A 17,429-nucleotide genomic window follows, 5' to 3' on the forward strand; every position below is an offset into this window, starting at 1 on the left:
TGCATGCTCATGTGTGCACGTGGTGTGAGCTTGTGCGTGTGTGTGTGTGTGTGTGTGTGCGTGTGTGTGTGTGTGTGTGTGTGTGTGTGTGTGTGTGGCGCTTGTGTTGTTGTACAGTTTGTGTGTGGTGCTTGTCTTTGTTTTTCTGATGTGAGTCTGATCAAGTTTTATGTAACATACACTTAATGTGGGGTGAGGAGGTAGTCCTTTTATAGTGACAGTTGTCTTATGTTGGTCATTTAGTATGAACTCTTGTGCAGCTTGTTACGTAAGTGAGTGAGCAAAGCAGTGTTGCTAATATAAGCATGGCATGCAGTGAATAGATAGCCTGGAATTTTAGAATTTAATCCAGAGTGATATCTGTACTTTTTCAGTTTCATTACTTTAATATCTGGGACAAGATTTATTTTTATCATTGGTTATATTGCTAAGAAACGTATGCAGCTCTTTCTGAAATAAGTGCTGGGGAGTTGGTTATCAGCTTGTATGTCTGTGTGCCTGTGTTTTGTTTCCTGGTTTGTGACTAACCATGTTGGCAACGTGCTTGAACCTTTCAAATTAATGTCTTCTGTATGCTTCTGTGTTTGGCACACTGATATGAATATCTTGCAAGCTTTTTAAAGCACACTGAAACACAGGCATCACTTTAGTTGAAAGCATTGAAATGGTGTATCCTAGCCACGGTAGTACTTTTGTATCTTTGCTCTTGTAAAGGTTTGCTGTGGCTGCAAGAACGTTAGTGATGTGTCAGATATGTGGAAGATCAGTAATCAGATTTTTGTCCAGTTAATACAATACAATAGAAATAAAGTTTGCATTTCACTTAGATGGTGAAAGATAATCCAATCAGCCAAACAGATTTTGCTTTTCAGCTCGAGAATAAAGCAGTTATAGGGGTAATAATTCACTCAAGTGTACCATGTATTAAAGTCATCTTCCAATCAGAGATTTATGGACATGATAAGAAGTCAAATGTGTTGTGATCAGCCTTTTCATAAGTACTGGATGTTGATGAATACCCGTTTTGTGGAATTTTAGAGGCAAACAGTGCTACTGACACTAGTCCAGCACTGACTGATGTGCCTCCAGGTTCTGAGTGAGAAGAGAAAAGTTTTACAAATCCAGGTTAACCCATAATATCAGTGGTAGCTCGGCGGAAAAATGGGGAAACATATGGGTCGCTACTGCTTCCGTACTATAACATCATCTGAAATCATTGTTGATGATGACGTATCTCTCCCCTGATGAACACGTAAGCTAAAAGCCCTATATCTCTGCTGAATGTAGACAATAAAACCACATTTGTCCTTACTCCTTCCTAGTGGTTCATGATAGATAGTAATAAGTGGGGCCCACATTACAGCCTTGTGGTACTTTGAAAATGGTGTTGAGTGTTTAAACACAGTGGCTTTACATGTGAATTATGTCCAAATACAGTATATCTATCACAGGGTCTTAAGTTAATACCTTCTTACTTGTTTTTATTAGAAATTAAAAGATAACAGTTTTAAGTAAAAATGCATGTTATGCCAGGGCATTTAATGCTGTTTTTCAATCTACCACAATAATGTAGATGCCCTGTAGCTGAATTAACCAAATTCTTTTCTTTCCCACTGCTTCAATACAGACTTCACTGAACTGGACTGGACATGACGGCTCGTACAATGAGCTTGATTAGTAATATAACTGAAATCACACTGGTATTGGCAATGACGTTACTCTACGCCAATGTAGGTAAGAATAGCTGAAAAGACCAAGTAAAAACTTTGGCTTATCCACTAATCATATATTAAAACCCAGCACTTCATAGACATTTTGTTGGGAGGTAGCAGTTGCCTATGAGTATGGGTTTGAATCTCTGATTGGTGGGTTGGGCACTGTTTTGATTTGATTTGAAGGCAATGGTCGTATACGTCCATTTCTCATTTACCATGTAGTGTTAACATTATACTGTAATGTATTTCTATTTCAGTGTCAATCTTTGTTTGGTAACCTTATATTATATTATATTATATTATATTAATGTGTATAAATTTTAAGATGTGTAATTACCTCAGCTATATCTTGTTAACAAACTTCACATATAATGTGTCCTACCTTTCACAGATATTGATTTTTGTCAGGTTTAAGTCAGTTTATGGTCCTTAATTTCAATGTATGCAAATTCCAACTACAGTAGTTTTCTACTATGAACTGTAACCAGCTACAAGGCAACGCATGGGCCTTATTATTTTCTAAGCATGATTTCTCTGATTAAAGTCTCATTGTCAATAAAATGAAACATTTCATAAAATCAAATGTCACATTCAAATCAGCAGTGATCACATTACTGCTTCTCTCGTGGTTCTTTAGGTGCATTTAACACTGACAGTGTAATGAAACTCACTGAAATGCAACACTCTGACAAAGACTTGACACTGTACACTCTGGACTGTTTTGACTAATTTGCATCCATCTCTACTCAAATTTCATTCATCACTACTCACATACTACTCCTGTGCCGCACAGCACACTTGAGAAGACAAGAACGATGAACACTGTCCTGTTTGTCAACCTGAGGTTTTTAATCCCTCCCATCCCTTTCTTTTTCTCTGTTTCCCGTTCCCCTCCTTTGCTTTCTCTTCCTCTCCGTGACTATTCGTCTTTCCACGTGTTTGCACATCATTTTCTCCTTTCCTATTCTGTTGCTTCTCCGGCCCATTGTGTCTTTTCCATGTCTCTTTTCTCATCCTCCTGTCCTCATCTGCTTCTTTCCCTGTTTGGACCTCCACCTCATTTTTCCTTCCGTCATTCACATCTGTCCTCCCAAAAATCTCACTCCTTCTTGATTCCTATGACTTCCTTTCTCCCTCCTTCCCATGCCCAACATCCTTACTTTGAATTGCCCCTCTCCCCACCTTCCCCTCTCTCCTCCCCTGTGTCCCCCATTCCCCTTGCCCCTCTCTCTCTTTGCTAGGAAGAGCAGTATTCCTCCCTGGGTTCTGCAGACCCCAGTGTGAATGCCGGAGGAGGAGGAACAGCCATCATTCCCGGCTCCGGAGTCTCTTCCTCGGGCGTCTCCTCCACAAGCTCCCCTTGGAATGGAGTCCTTCCCCCACCCTTACCCCCTCCTCCCCTTCCCCCTCCTCGCGTGCACCTCAACCAGAATGGAGAGCTCCGCAGCAACCAAATGTCCTTCCCCGTGACCGCCTCAACGGCAGCCGGGAATGCAACTACAGTCCCATCTGCCCCAAGTCTAGCAGGAGGAGGAGCAGATCAATGGCAGGCAGGAGAAAATTAGGGACAGAAGACATGCTGAAATGCATTGTCCCCAGCATTCTGACATATTTACTTCCTCTTTTTTTCTTGGAGGCAGTAAATATCACATTCCCTCCCCTCATGTGGCACCAGAGAGAGAAAGAGAGAGAGAGAGAAGAGATGGAGATCTTGGAGGAGACACACTGAGCACACTGCACACACGCATGCAAAAAAGGGCTTTCAAATAAACCTGATCTTACCAGTAAATGTTTTCCTCGTGGCCAAAATACATTTGGTTCAGTGTAAATGCTGAAGGACAGGCAAATTGACCTTTTCTTAGGCACCTCTTAAAAACTGAAGGATCCTTTCATGAGACAATTGTGACAATGAAGTATAAAATGTGCAAGCCAACCGAAGACAATGTGCTAAAGACATATCAGTCTTTCGTTGCTTCTGAGTGTTTTGTGTCATCAGGTAGGAGCTGTTTTAAGGAATTTCCAACCTAAAGTTTTTATCAAGGGTAGTAAGAATAACAAAATATTAATATGATTAACTATAACAAAAATTTGTGTTTACAACCATTTTGTTAAACCTTCTTAAATCCCAGAATTCCTTAAGCTCATAATTTACTGTAGTTTAGGGTACAGGTCATCAATCACTCATGGTACAGTGCAGTTTGTCTTCAACCTGGAATCAAAGGAAACATGCTTCATATATAATAATGAAGCTTGTTGATGTTGTTCTACAAATTTCTATCTAACTATTACTGCTGGATATGGAATATAAAAGAAGCACTCGCTCAATCTCTTGTTAAAGGCAGTTTGCATAGTTGTGTGATACAGGCAGGATCATGGTCGTGGAGTCTGGCTTTCTCAGTGCCTTTTAGTATCAGGATTTTACAATTGAGAAGCAGCAATGATGATGTAACAAATATAGTTTCATAGTGGAGAATAAAGTCTAAGCAGGAGAACAGTTTAGACATCAAGATGGCAAATAAACAGCAGAAGTTAAGGTGCAAATACTGTAACAACATACAGCGTACTTCTGTGGATGAATATGTAACGCCCTCGGCAGACTGAAGTTGTGTAAAATAGCAATTAATGACTGGACTTCACTGAACTGGACTGGACTTATGCAAAGTTTTCTCTCCTCAATCTCAGAACCAAGATGTGATAAACTGGTGCTTCATAAAAGTACAGTGCACTTGCCAGATCTCAATTTCATAGTACACCCTGTTAAATGTATCATACCACTCAGCTGGATGTTTCACTGTATCAGACAGAAGGCTGTTATTTGTATAATTTAATGTAACATCATAGTCTGTCTTGTCTTGCTGGTTGTTTTGTGTGTTCCTCTCACTACAGGTGTCTGGTAGAAACAGTTACTGAGCCAAAACACAAATGTTTATGTGCGGTTAACAAATATAAACCAAGGATATTTTTAATTATATTGGATGTCAGTATGGAAATTAAATGAATGTCCAACCAAATGAAATGCCACTTTGGCACATTTCGTTATTGCACAGGCGTAGGGATACTTTAAAGAAATAATGTGTTATATATTTTATATTTTCCACTATACACCAGGGGGGTGAAGTGGCACAGCGGGTTTGACCAGAGCCTGCTCTCTGGTGGGTCTGGGGTTCGAGTCACGCTTGGGGTGCCTTGTGATGGACTGGCGTCCCATCCTGGGTGTGTCCCCTCCCCCTCCAGCCTTGCACCCTGTGTTGCCGGGTTAGGCTCCGGCTCGTCGCGACCCTGCTCGAGACAAGCAGTTTCATCCTGTGTGTGTGTGTGTGTGTGTGTGTGTGTGTGTGTACGTGTGTGTGTGTGTACGTGCTTGTACACACTATACACCACTTCAGAGATTTTTTTCAGTAATGTGGTGAGCAATGTAGTTGGAGATGCAACAGCAATGAAGTGCACCACTTTTGTACAATTGCCTTCTTACTGTGCTTCAAATCATATATGAATAGCACAATAGCTGTCATGCAAATTACAACATTTGGTGACTTAAGAATTGAGAACCTCTCCAAAAATAGATCATTAATACGAAGTACGTAGTACGAAGGTGCAACGAAATCTAGAAAGTTCTTGTGCTTTTCAAAATGTAGAAAAGATTAGCTTGTAGCTACTCGTCATAACACCTTGTAGCATTTTCTAGCACACTAAAGGAACACCTCAAAGCTAAACTGGGCTTTGCCCATTCGGAGTCCTTGCAGAGGACAATTTGAAAGCAAGTGTGTTGTTTTCTATGGCATCAGCTCAAATCACAGGTAGGGATGAAGAAAATTAGTACAGCCCTTTACATGTAAAAAAAATTCTGGAATTGCTTTCAGATAATGTATTGTTCCGTGCCATTTTGTCATTGTTGTCTTTTGCCATGTTACTTGTTTTTGTGTAATTCTTCATCGTCTGTATTCAAAAATATGCTCATGCAAAGAAAGTGTTAATGCAAAATCAGAGGCCGCTGACATGGGTAATCATTTTAACTGATTTTCTGCTACAATAATCCAGTTCTTCCTGTCATTCTTTTCCCTGTAGGGGCTGAGCCACTTGAAGCAACAATAATCTTAAACCAGTCACCATTAATTTTATGTCTGGATTTTTAAAGATACCTGTTTAGTCCTGAGGATGGAACCTCTGAAATTATTTGTTGGCCTGTGATATAACAAAATTGACATAGTCACGGTCTTGTACTACAGACCTTAAATTTTGGTGTAGAAATTCATACCAACTGATGTCAAACCACTTGCTTCTTTGAAACTTAAACTTGAAAACTGTTTGATTTGTTGCACCAGATGTCAAGGCTGACCAAGTTTAATGACCTTTGTACAAATTAAGAATGCACACGATGTTTACTCTAAACTTTTTAGGCAGATAATTTGCTTCAGTACAACAAAGACTTTGCTGAGCCTTTCAGCAGACGAGTGCATTCGCAGTGATAGTACAAGTGAAAAACTGGAAGTGTTTTTCAAATATGAGGGAAGGCTTTGAGAAGGCACGTGTATGTAACCCTCAGTGATAATAAGTCCAGCTTACTGAGTGCTAAGAAAAGGATAAAGTAGAAGATGCAACACATCACAAACAGTAGGTTACTGCATATTTATGTTGTCTTTTTGGCACATTGAATAATATCTGGAAAAGATACAAGCGCGCAACAAGAATGACAACCTTTGGTCTCAAGTGTTTCATAAGGGAAAGTTCAAGAGTTAATGTTAGATTCCAAATTCTATGGCCTGGTTTTGGAAGTGTGTGATTTGAGTCCTATATCTGACACTTTGGCACTTAGTGTGTTTTTGTCATTGAAAAAATTGTTCCTGGAACTTGGAACTCATTTTTGTGCCTGACTTTAATTGTAATAGTCTTATGTACCTTACACATTAGGGTATTTGCCTGGATAACATCATGACTCATCCACGTTTAATAGGTTTTATTTATGAAAGGCTACGTTAATCCATAGTAGCTCTCTGCTTTTTCAGCTCTGACCTTTCATATCCACCATCATGGAGCCATTAGTGGAGAATGTATGTTGTACCCTGCAACGTTAAAATGAAAATGTAGGTTATTGTTTTTTCCAGAACATAAACCATTTAGGGCATGGATTTCTAAATTGGCAAAACCTAAGAATGTGACATCTCGCATCTAGTTGGTTTTTAACTATAGTTGTACAGTAATGTCATTTAATTTAGACCAAGTAGTATCAAACTATAACAGCAGTCACAGATGTAGTCCAGGCTATTAAACGAAATCAAAAATAATTTTTAAAAAATGACTTCATTATTGATTTAGTTGCTTAGAGTTTTAGTGGCTTTCTCCAATAAGCAATGAATATGAATGCACAAACTTTCCATTACTTATTGAATAATGCAGAGACATGGGCCTACAGGGTTAATAAATAAATGTGTATTATAAATATACCTCACAGAAACAGAGCTGAGAGACTCAGGTAAATCAGTTGCCTCAGAACTGTACGCAACTGGACAGACACAGTCCACACGGAACACATTCTAAAAATTGCCGTTGAGTAGCTGGTCCAGCTATCAGTAGCAAAAATTAGGCGCTACTTCATCAAACACCTCCCCCTCCTTCTCTCTGTCTCCCTTTTTGCTCCAGCCATTCACACGACGCCGAGGAGGCCACTCTGGAACCTAATTGGCGGAGGCAATGTGGGCAGACCTCCGATTGGCCTGGCCTTAACGCAGAAGCCCTCCCACAGGATCTGATTGGCTGACACTGGGGGAATACAGGGAAAGAGATGAGCAGAGCTGTGGCCTCCTCCACAAAACCAATGCTCCAGTTACTGAAACCATGCTATTGGAGGATTCCACTTGTATGGATTGTCCCTTTTTGACTTTTTGCTATCTCTCCTAATTGGTTGATTGCTTTTTTTTTTTTCTTTTTTTTTCTTTTTTTTTGTATTTTGAAATCACTGGATTTGAAGTTACTTAACAGACAAATAATCATTCTCCACTGAGTTCGTGCAATGGCCTATTTATTGTAGCATGTGAAGAACAGTTTCTTTGATTGGCAGCGTGCTTGATCTGTTTTGCCTTCAATTTTGATGGAAGAAACATAGAAGAAGAAACACTTAATCAAGGAAGAGACAGATAAGGGGTAAGATATTTTTCGAAAGTACTTGCTTTTTATTCCTTTGCAGTTTTTTTTCATTCCTTACAGTCCACAGAATTAAGATTCTCTACGAATTCTGTTCTGCTTCACTTCTACTCTTCTTAGAATTTTATTGGTGTCATCATTGCTCCTCCTTTGATAACTTAGTGACTGGTCATTCTTTCCTCTGTCGCTTTCCCTCTCTATTTCTGCATCTGTTTTATTTCCATCCATGCGTTCCCACTTGCTGTATATCTTTTTCACTTGTACTTTCAGACCTTCATTCAAGCCATTTTAGGCTTTGCTCTCTATCTCTATCTTTGACATACTTGGTTTACACAGCCTCTGTTTAACCGAAAGTGGTGTGTGGTTTGTGTAACTTCGGTGGAGGCTGGAGAAAATATCATTTCTCTTTATGTTATTTCAATTGTATACCATACTATAGGAACATTCCTTCTTCATCTGGACTCTTCCTGATTTATAATTATTTTGTGATAATTATAAAGACTCGGAATACAATCAAAGAAGTCTTAAAGCGATCTTTTTTATCAACGGACTTCTCGTGTGACAATCTCATTGGACATTTTTCTTTTTGGTGGATGTTTGTTCTTCTGGGAATCGGAAAGGAACAAAACTGTTGCTCTACCTGCCCCCCGTCCGTCCCCATTCCCGTGCTCCCGTCCCAGCAACGATTTGGACGTTGCCTTGACCCGATCCCCCTTCCCTCTGTCGTCTCTCTCCGTTCTGTCAATACTGCCAGGCAGAAAGAGTAGTTTCGGATGGATTTTTGGACAAGTCCTGTGGAGCTCTTCATTCGCCAACCGTGAGAGATGCTTTGCGGAAGACTCTTGGCTTTTACTTCCAATTTTTGTGCCCCCCCAGTTCTTTATATCAAACTTCTAATATGTGCTTAACTGAGCAGCTAGCTAGTCAAGTGCTTTGTCCATGGAGTGGCGAAACAGAAACCTGGGGCATAGTTTCTGTTTCTCTTCACGTTGTCTCACCGTATGGACTCCATTGACGTGCTGGTTGGATATTTCGCTTCTCGACACAAAAAAAAAAAAGAGAGATCGAAAATATTGAGAGAGATCAGAGGTTGATTTTGTTTAAGTGAGTGAATGTCTGTGAGTGTGTGTGTGTGTGTGTGTGTGTGTGTATATACTGTAAGTGTGTGTACAGTCTTTGTGTATATACAGGATGTGAGTGTACATACAGTATGTCTATGTATATACATGGCGTGCAGTCAGCGTAAGAGTGTACATGCAGAGGGTGCGTGCGTGCGTGCGTGTGTTTTTCTTTCCTCTTCTCCCTCTCTCGCTCCCTCCATCTCTACACGGCAGGGACGCTGTGGAGATAGAGAGATTCTGAGAGACACAAGGACAGACGTCCTGGAAGTATTTCCCGTACAGATGCTGATCACACAAGGAAGGAGAAGCTGTCTTTCATCCATGTGCACCGTCCCAACCACACATGCAGCTGTCGTGTCACTCTCTCTCTCTCTCTCTCTCTCTCTCTCTCTCTCTCTCGCTCTCGTTCGCTCTCTCTCTCTTTCTCGCACTCATTTGTGCACTTATTAAGGCATTTTAAAGTGATTTTGATGTGAATTAACAAATGTTTGTATATATAGAGTATAACAGTATTTCCCGTTATCTTCATCTCCTTTCTATGATTAATTCCTGGTACTCTTATGATTCTTCCTGGTTTATTTTCCTGCTTTCATTTAATGTTTATGAATCCTGTGTTTGCTGGGGTCGTAATTCAGATTTATTTACCTTATTTATAAAAAGTAACCCTTCTGAGCTTGTTCTCCTCCACACTACCCTCATCGCCCCGGTCCTCTTTCTTCATGTACAGATCGCTCTGTACGCTGCTAATGAATTCCTCCATGATACTGCCCTTGTACCTTATACCTTTAAAGGTATTCTTACTATTTATATGTATAGTCCCCTGTGAATCCTGCTTCCATTTAGAAATATTCTGGCAGTATTTCCCCATCCATAAAGCAGTCTTCTCAATCTTATCCAGGCCCCTAGACAAGCCATAACTTACCTGACCCTTCTTGTTTGGTTTTTGAATGGACAGATACTTGGGGACCTTGTATATACCAATGGAAAGAGTGAATATTGACGTGTGCATCACCACTGTACATGGATTTGTTATGAATGTGGATATTCTGATTACTATGATAATATTAATTGTTACTTTGATTTTATGGAATAATTTATTTGATGCAGTAAATGAAGCTCTTCATTTTTTGAATAAGCAGGAGTTTATATTTTTCGGGTGGGCAAATCCTGGAGATATAAATAAATAAATGAGTAAATACATAGATTAATAAATGCGTAAATAAACAAATAATTAAATTCCTAACTTCACACGTGATTTTAATGGTTTTTTTTTTTAGTTGCATACGCAACCTTAGTGATGCTGGGATTTTGTTCTTCAAACATCAGGGAATAAATACGTTAATATAATAATGTAATAAAATGTGTTTTACAGTTTATTACATTTTCCACTTTAGTTATCGTGTGACTCATGAAGATGCAGACTGAAGCTTGGTTTTCTGGTATATTGATTTCAATTCACTGTACATTCAGAGACTTTCTGAACACAGACCAACAAAACGCATGTTCGCTGTCCCATGATTAAAGTTACATTGCACACAATGACAATCGGGAAAAACAGATATGTAGTAACACGTTTATTATTTTGATGTAAACATGTATACTAATATTACCTTAAATATCTTACAATAATTTTAACATACATTAAATAACTTTAAGACAGCACATATTATTTGTGTGGGTGGTGGAAGAGAAATGCATACTATGGTACTACAGTCTTGCAGAGGTTCATAAAGATTTAAGCAGTCCCTACTGTTCATCCATGAGCCTTCTCACGTCATCGAGTGGTCATTGGCCTGGCATTGAACCTTGGCAGGACAGCAGCCACTATCCTCTCATCTGGAGCGCTCTGAGACTTCCTCAAAACAGACAGATGTCAGCTTTTGGCGACAACTCTCTCAGCTCTGCTGTCATGAGAACAGCTTGGAAACCAGCTTAGAGGGGAGCTACCTCTCATTTCCGAAGAACCGTGTCTCGGCTAGAAAATGCCTTGTAGGAAGTTGAATGTCAACAATTTCTTGAGTCAATTTCCAAAACAAGTCCCTCATTCTAAAATTGAGCCCCCTGGCTTTAAAAACCTGAAAATTGAAACCCAATGTGACGTTTGAAGCCTCTGCTGTGACCCAAGATCAATGCAAAACCTGAAGGGACTTAGAGGGATAGCAGTTTCCTTACACTCATTAGCTGTAGCTATGTTCCCACTTCAGATTATACACTTATGGAACATTTGTGATTATTGTAATTGATTCAAAAAACAAAAACTTTCAGCCCCTCACTATTTATGGCCTTTTATATGTGTTTCAGATTTTCATCATCAGTACAAATGGCCTCTGGGCAAAAATTATGCCCCATGACTGCAACATAGCAGACTTTGTACTTTCATGTGAGACTTACTACTTTACAATTTCAATTTCAAAATTGTCATTTTTCATATTACTGGAATATTTAACAAACTGCAGGGCAACGTATGAATAAGAAGCACGGATAATAAACTTGATAAATGAGTACAAAATTACTGGATTTGAAGCCAAATACATAGAAGCCCAGCAGGGTCCCATCTGGTTTCATTTGTAGCACTCAAGGACAAAATGAATACAGTATACTGGGTCCTCATACTACCATTATTCGGTTTATGTATTTGCAATGAAACTAACATTTCATTCCATTTCATTTAATTGTATTTTCTTTGCTTGTTTATTTTCAAAAATTTGTTTGTTGTAGAGCGAGCACTGTACTTCCACGTCCAGTTTTAAGCACCTAAAAATGCACTCAAACAGAGCACGAATGTGAGACTGGATGAATTCAAGTAATTTCCACAGTGTATAGCTTGTGTCGGATGTTTGTGAGCGTCTCTGATCAATAACAAGATGAGGAACATTACAGTATATGATTAAGTCAATAATTGCCATTAAACAGGAATTTGTGGAGACTACATATGTTTACTTTCACTCACTCGCTGAAAGTTAATTAAAACATCAGAAAGCTTTTCACACAACTACAGTATATACTGTATGCACGACTTTTACAGAACCTACTCAGAGAATAGAGGTGTGCCTCTTTTATAAGGCATTTATACATTGCATTGATAATAAACCAAACCGAAGGTGACCTGATGCTTATGGATGCTGCACATGCAACAGCCTAAGTTGTTTGACTTGCCAAAGCAGTTCTTTGTATCTCCCCTCCTCATCTCTCTTCCCTGGTTTCCTTTAGCCACCTGCATCAAGTTAAGACTCTAGTTAAGGCTTACAAGAGAGTCAGAAGATCTGTACCAGAGTATTTACAAGGCTTTATGACTCCCTCCACCACAGAAAAACTGCGCTTCTACACATCTGACCGCTTAGTAGTCTCACATTTAAGGGGTCCAAAGTTTAAAGTCCGTAGGGTCCCTTTTGCTACTGTGATGTGATGGAATCGGTCCCCTCTGTCCCTCAGAACTGCTGACTCCCTTTCAACATTGAAGAAGAGTTTCCATATCCATCTCTTTCTCACTCACTTCTCTTCCGGTCTCCCAAACAGCTGTGTAAAAGTACCTTTACATCACCTATCATAGTGTAACTTTGTACTTCCTACCATTCCTATAAGCTGCTACTCGTGTAGTATGTGCCAGCAAAAATGTTGGTAACAGACAAACATACTTTGGTACAAGAATCATGTGTCTGCCTCTATACCTCTTCATCTGTGAAGTGCACTTTTGATTGCTCTGTGTTATCCATTGCTTTGTAAGAAAAGCATTTGCTATCGGAATAAATTGAAATGTTAAAGATAGTGGAAATAAAAGTGAAAATCCTGCAGCTGGTAGGAACCCTGTCCACATTATCCCCTGCTCATACCCTGTGTTTCCAGGTTTGGCTCTGGGACACAACAACCCTGCATAAGGTGAGTAGCTGATGAAAATAGAATAAATGGACAGATGTCTTACAGTGAATTTTTTACTTATTTCAGCTGTATCTGAGATTTTTATAGAACCTAACCTGTGAATAAATCAACTAATGTCTGTATTATTAAGCTTCTGCCTGTTTTGATGCAGTGGTTGGATTCAAGAACAAATTGATTTACTAACAGACTTCCAGTCCCAACAGAGTTTGCAAGTTGAGGACTGAGTGCAAAAGCTCATCCACGTTACTGTAATATTCCAATATATACGCTTCATCTCTGGTAACCAGTCTTACAAGAACCTTTACACACCTAGCACAGTACCAAAATTATAATAAACTTGACAATAAAACTTCTTATCTGTTTTTGGAATGTGTGGTTAATAGTTTGCGATCCACAAAACTCATACTGGTACTGGTCAACATAGCAATTCTTCCAGGTTTTCAGGACCTCAGTCTTTTGTTGTTAAAAGCAATTCTTCTGTTGGCGTAAAACCTAACAGGTCCAGCCTTACACAGACTCAGACTGTGTCATCGTTGATCATAAATTATACCCACAGATTAATGGAAGGCTCTAATGATGAATGCTTACAGTTAAATGTTAAACTGTTCATTTAAGCCCCCTCAATTCAAGTAAGAGTCTGTGGATGATAACCCTTTGGAGAATAAATAATACAGCTGTAGTCCTCTTAAGGTGTCAGCTTCATGTTTGTGGAGCAGCAGCCAGTGGCCTTGCAAAACAAAACCTTCTGGTTCAAATCTCAGAAGACTTTATAGCAATAAAGTGTTGGTTATGGCTCAGTGCAAAATACAAAAACACAGGGCAATAATAAAACAGAGTACAACTGCAATGTGCAAGCAATAAATAACAAGACAGCAAGAGCGCAAACAAGAGCAATGTGCAAAAACAACAGTAATTTACAGGATGCGACAGTGCAAATGACCACAGTGTGCAAAAGGTGCAATTATCAGATGTAGTGTGAAATAAACAAGGTGTAAGACCTGACCAGTAGTAGTTGAGGTAGGGGGTTGCACCCCAGAGCCGGATAGCTTTGGGAAAGGAGCTACAGACGTGATGTGTAGGTTGGAGTGGCGATGGTCTTGTACCACCTCTGAGATGACAGTTTGGTGGTGAGGTGACTCCTAGGATGGGTGGAATCTGCAGCGATGTTGCCAGCTCTCTTCTCCGCCCTGGCAGGTCTTTTATTGATGGTAGCTGAGAGCCAGTGATCTTCCCAGCGGAGCAGACCGCTTGCTGCGGACTTGTTTTAGAGATGGTGCAGGCAGGGGGGAACCAGATGGTGATGGAAGTGATCAAAACACCCCTAATGATGGTTGTGTAGAAGCTCATCAGTTTGCATTGTGAGGTACTGAGTTTCCTGAGGTGCCATAGGATGAACAGCCTCAGTTCAGGTTTCTTGGTGATGGAGGTTGGGGGGGTCAAACAGTATGTTGTCTGCGGAAGTCTCCACTGTCTTTATGGCATTGAACTCAAGTTTAATGTGAGCACACCACAATGTAATACAGTCCGTCTCACTACAGTAGCAGGGTTATCTCATCGACTTCTTGCTGTAGCACCCGTACCTTAAAGTTCTACACAGCTCACACTTTCAACTGCCTTAAACAGAAGTGCAAGGCTGAAAACAAATAATAATAATAAATAATAATAATAAGAAGAAGAAGAAAAAGAAGAAAAAGAAGAAGAAGAAGAAGAAGAATGGTAAAGATTGTCAGGTTTACATGCGTCATTATTATTGTTAAAGTAATAAAGTGCCCTCTTCTGGTAACTGTTAAACATTGCAATACTGTTCCTCAAGCCTCCACTGACATGTAACCTGAGGTCAAAGATCTTCTTTGCCCAGTGGCAGATCTGCTAATGCTGAAAAATAACTGCCTCCTCGAGTGCTGCTGATCAGAACATGATTTGTGTGTGATTTCAGAGAGCACTATGAGGATACCTGCTACTATATTAGCAGAAATATGCCAGTGTATAAAACAAATATGAATGTTTGACTTATAATTATTTAACCTTTCGGGGGTGCGGTGGTGCAGCGGGTTTGGCCGGGTCCCGCTCTCTGGTGGATCTGGGGTTCAAGTCCCGCTTAGGGTGCCTTGCAACGGACTGGTGTCCCGTCCTGTGTGTGTCCCCTCCCCCTCCAGCCTTGCGCCCTGTGTTTCCGGGTTAGGCTCCGGTTCCCCGCAACCCTGCTTGGAACAAGTGATTTCAGCCTCTGTGTGTGTGTGTGTGTGTGTATTTATACTTTGAGAACTCATTTTAAGTATACAGTACTAATTAAAATTTTGGCTCACTCTCACTCACTCTCCTACTTACATACTTTCCTTAACTGGTTTACATTACCAAAAAAAGTGCATAGTAATTTAGTTACTGCAGTTTCTCTTTAATGAGACACCACATTTTGATGCATCATAGAATTTCCATATAGCAAAGTCAAAACCCAATTTTTTTAAATGGGTTTAATACCTGTAAATCCTATGTACTGCCACATTATGCTTTGTGGCAAATATTAATGAAAACTCATTCACCTACAACACATTGCTTTTCATTCAAGTCAAAGTAAAGGAGTGGTTCTACAGGACTAATGCTTTCAGATGATGAATTGCTCATACTGCTGATTTTGAAAGGCATGACTCACTGTTTTTGCAATGTTTTCCAAAATACACTAGCTCTTTGTATTACAAACAGGCAAGTTATGAATTTTCAAAGATACAATAAGAGGTTATGGATAGTGACTGAGTGAGCAAACATTTTACAGTTTGTTTATTTTAAACTGCCTTTTTTCCACTGATCAATTGTCTAAATTTTCTACATATTGAGATTGAAAAGAAACTGGCATTGTGCATCCTACCAACCATAGGCAGTAAAACGCAAGCCGCACAGGATTAATTCAGCTCCTTTCTCAGTGTTTACAGCTGGTGGCTCGTGTTCAGGAGTGGTGCTGATCAATAACAAAATGATGAAAGCTGCACATGTTTATGAGATGAATAGGCCAACAGTTGGCTTAGAATTGGAGGAAGTGGGAAGGAAGTCCATGTGCATTTATTTCTTTAGCTAGAGGTTTTCTCCAAGGTGACTTACAATTATTTACCCATCTATATAGCTGGACAATTTTACTTGAATATTTACAATTTTGCTCAAAGGTACTACAGCACTTTTTTCAGTAATTTTATTTTTAACTTCCATATTCATTCAATTGAAAGTAAATGATAAAATAACAGTCATATATAACATTTTTTTCCTCCAAAAAGTTAAAGAAAAGAAGCTGATGAACATTGTCCAGGCTTATGAGATGAATCAGCAACTGGAACTGAACAGCAGGTTGTGGAGATTAGGTATCTTAATTTTCAGTCATTTCAAATTAGTTCTAATTTTAAAGAAGCTGGAAGAGAATAAAAAACATTCTTCAACCCATGAATAAATAGAGCGTCACCTGTATTAAGTAATTTTTAATGGTCGTAACTTTGGATTTACAAACAAACTGAGTTACGAACAGATTTCCGGCCCCACATGCGTTCCTAAGGCGAGGAGTCTGTTGTTCTAGTGAGAATAAACGTGCTGTTACCATGGAGACGATAGTGGTCAGTAATAAATAGTTTTTCAACTTGAACTTGGAGAGAAGTTGAGGAAGATGTACTCGCTTTTGTGATGAATCTGTTTATGTAGGAGTTTACGTAGACAATATATGTTGATTTTCAGTAATTTTACACTAATTTTCTACTTTTCATCTACATCATAGTACATGTCGTGTAACTCGAAGTTAATAAAATCCTCCGTTAATAAAATAAAATATTAAGCTAAATGAAAATCTTACAACGTATTTTGTAAAAAAATTTTGGTTATAGTTCTATCCCAGGCTCTAACCAGCGAATTAATCGAGGTACGTCTATATTCTTAAAGTTTCATTGACTGTGACTTAATAAAAATGAGCTTCGAGTATGAACATAACGAATTATACAGGATTCTGAACGAATCGTGGAAGTTGAGAACCCATCGCATCGTCGTATAACGCTGCACGGCTGAAATAAGGTGTATCCACATATAATACTGTGTACATGAAAAAGATGAATCGTTCTTCAACTTATGACATGATGATGGAAAGTAATATCTGATGATATGAACATGAAACCTGTGTGCACAAAATAACAGCCAGCAGCGGATGTCTCTGGAAAAATCTGCGTCAATTCTTCTTTCGCAGATTGTCTATAAACTGCTATATTAATATAATACATACAACGTTTATTAAAATAATTGTGTCACACATTTCTTCATTTATTTAGTCTATGATGTAGAAAATGTTAAACATCAGTAAACGTATAAAATAAATAAATAATATGAGAAATATGTAAAATAAATATTATTATTAGTTAAAACCTCTCTAAATTATTAGTTACAACTGTAACGGGTGACACTAACTAACTGTTATTCTGAAATTCTGGGAAAACGGTTAAGAAGAGAAAGCGAAAGGCTCTTTGCAGAACTCACGCTACGCGCATATTCACACAGGAGGATTTCTGGGGCGGACCTGGCAACCCGGGCCCCATTCCCGCGAACTGGCTCAAGGTGT

At 39.2% G+C, this 17,429-nt stretch overlaps 1 protein-coding gene across 7 annotated transcripts in view; it reads left to right on the top strand.

Annotated features, from left to right (window-relative positions):
- syngap1b (synaptic Ras GTPase activating protein 1b) overlaps nt 1–9,020 on the top strand; it is an 88,487-nt gene extending 79,467 nt beyond the window's left edge. For 4 of the 7 annotated variants that reach the window (XM_029259886.1, XM_018739714.2, XM_029259885.1 and 1 more), the window contains one exon: nt 2,957–3,801. In XM_029259886.1, the coding sequence (XP_029115719.1) occupies nt 2,957–3,280 (324 nt within the window). In that variant the 3' untranslated portion in view covers nt 3,281–3,801. Of the gene's footprint in view, nt 1–1,627; nt 1,735–2,956; nt 3,802–7,352 lie in introns of those variants that run through there. The other 3 variants (XR_003798314.1, XM_029259888.1, XM_029259887.1) reach the window with 3 other exon arrangements.
- Nucleotides 9,021–17,429: the final 8,409 nt, after the last annotated feature.

Source organism: Scleropages formosus, chromosome 18 (genome assembly GCF_900964775.1).
Source record: "Scleropages formosus chromosome 18, fSclFor1.1, whole genome shotgun sequence".
In the NCBI taxonomy this organism is placed as follows: domain Eukaryota; kingdom Metazoa; phylum Chordata; class Actinopteri; order Osteoglossiformes; family Osteoglossidae; genus Scleropages; species Scleropages formosus.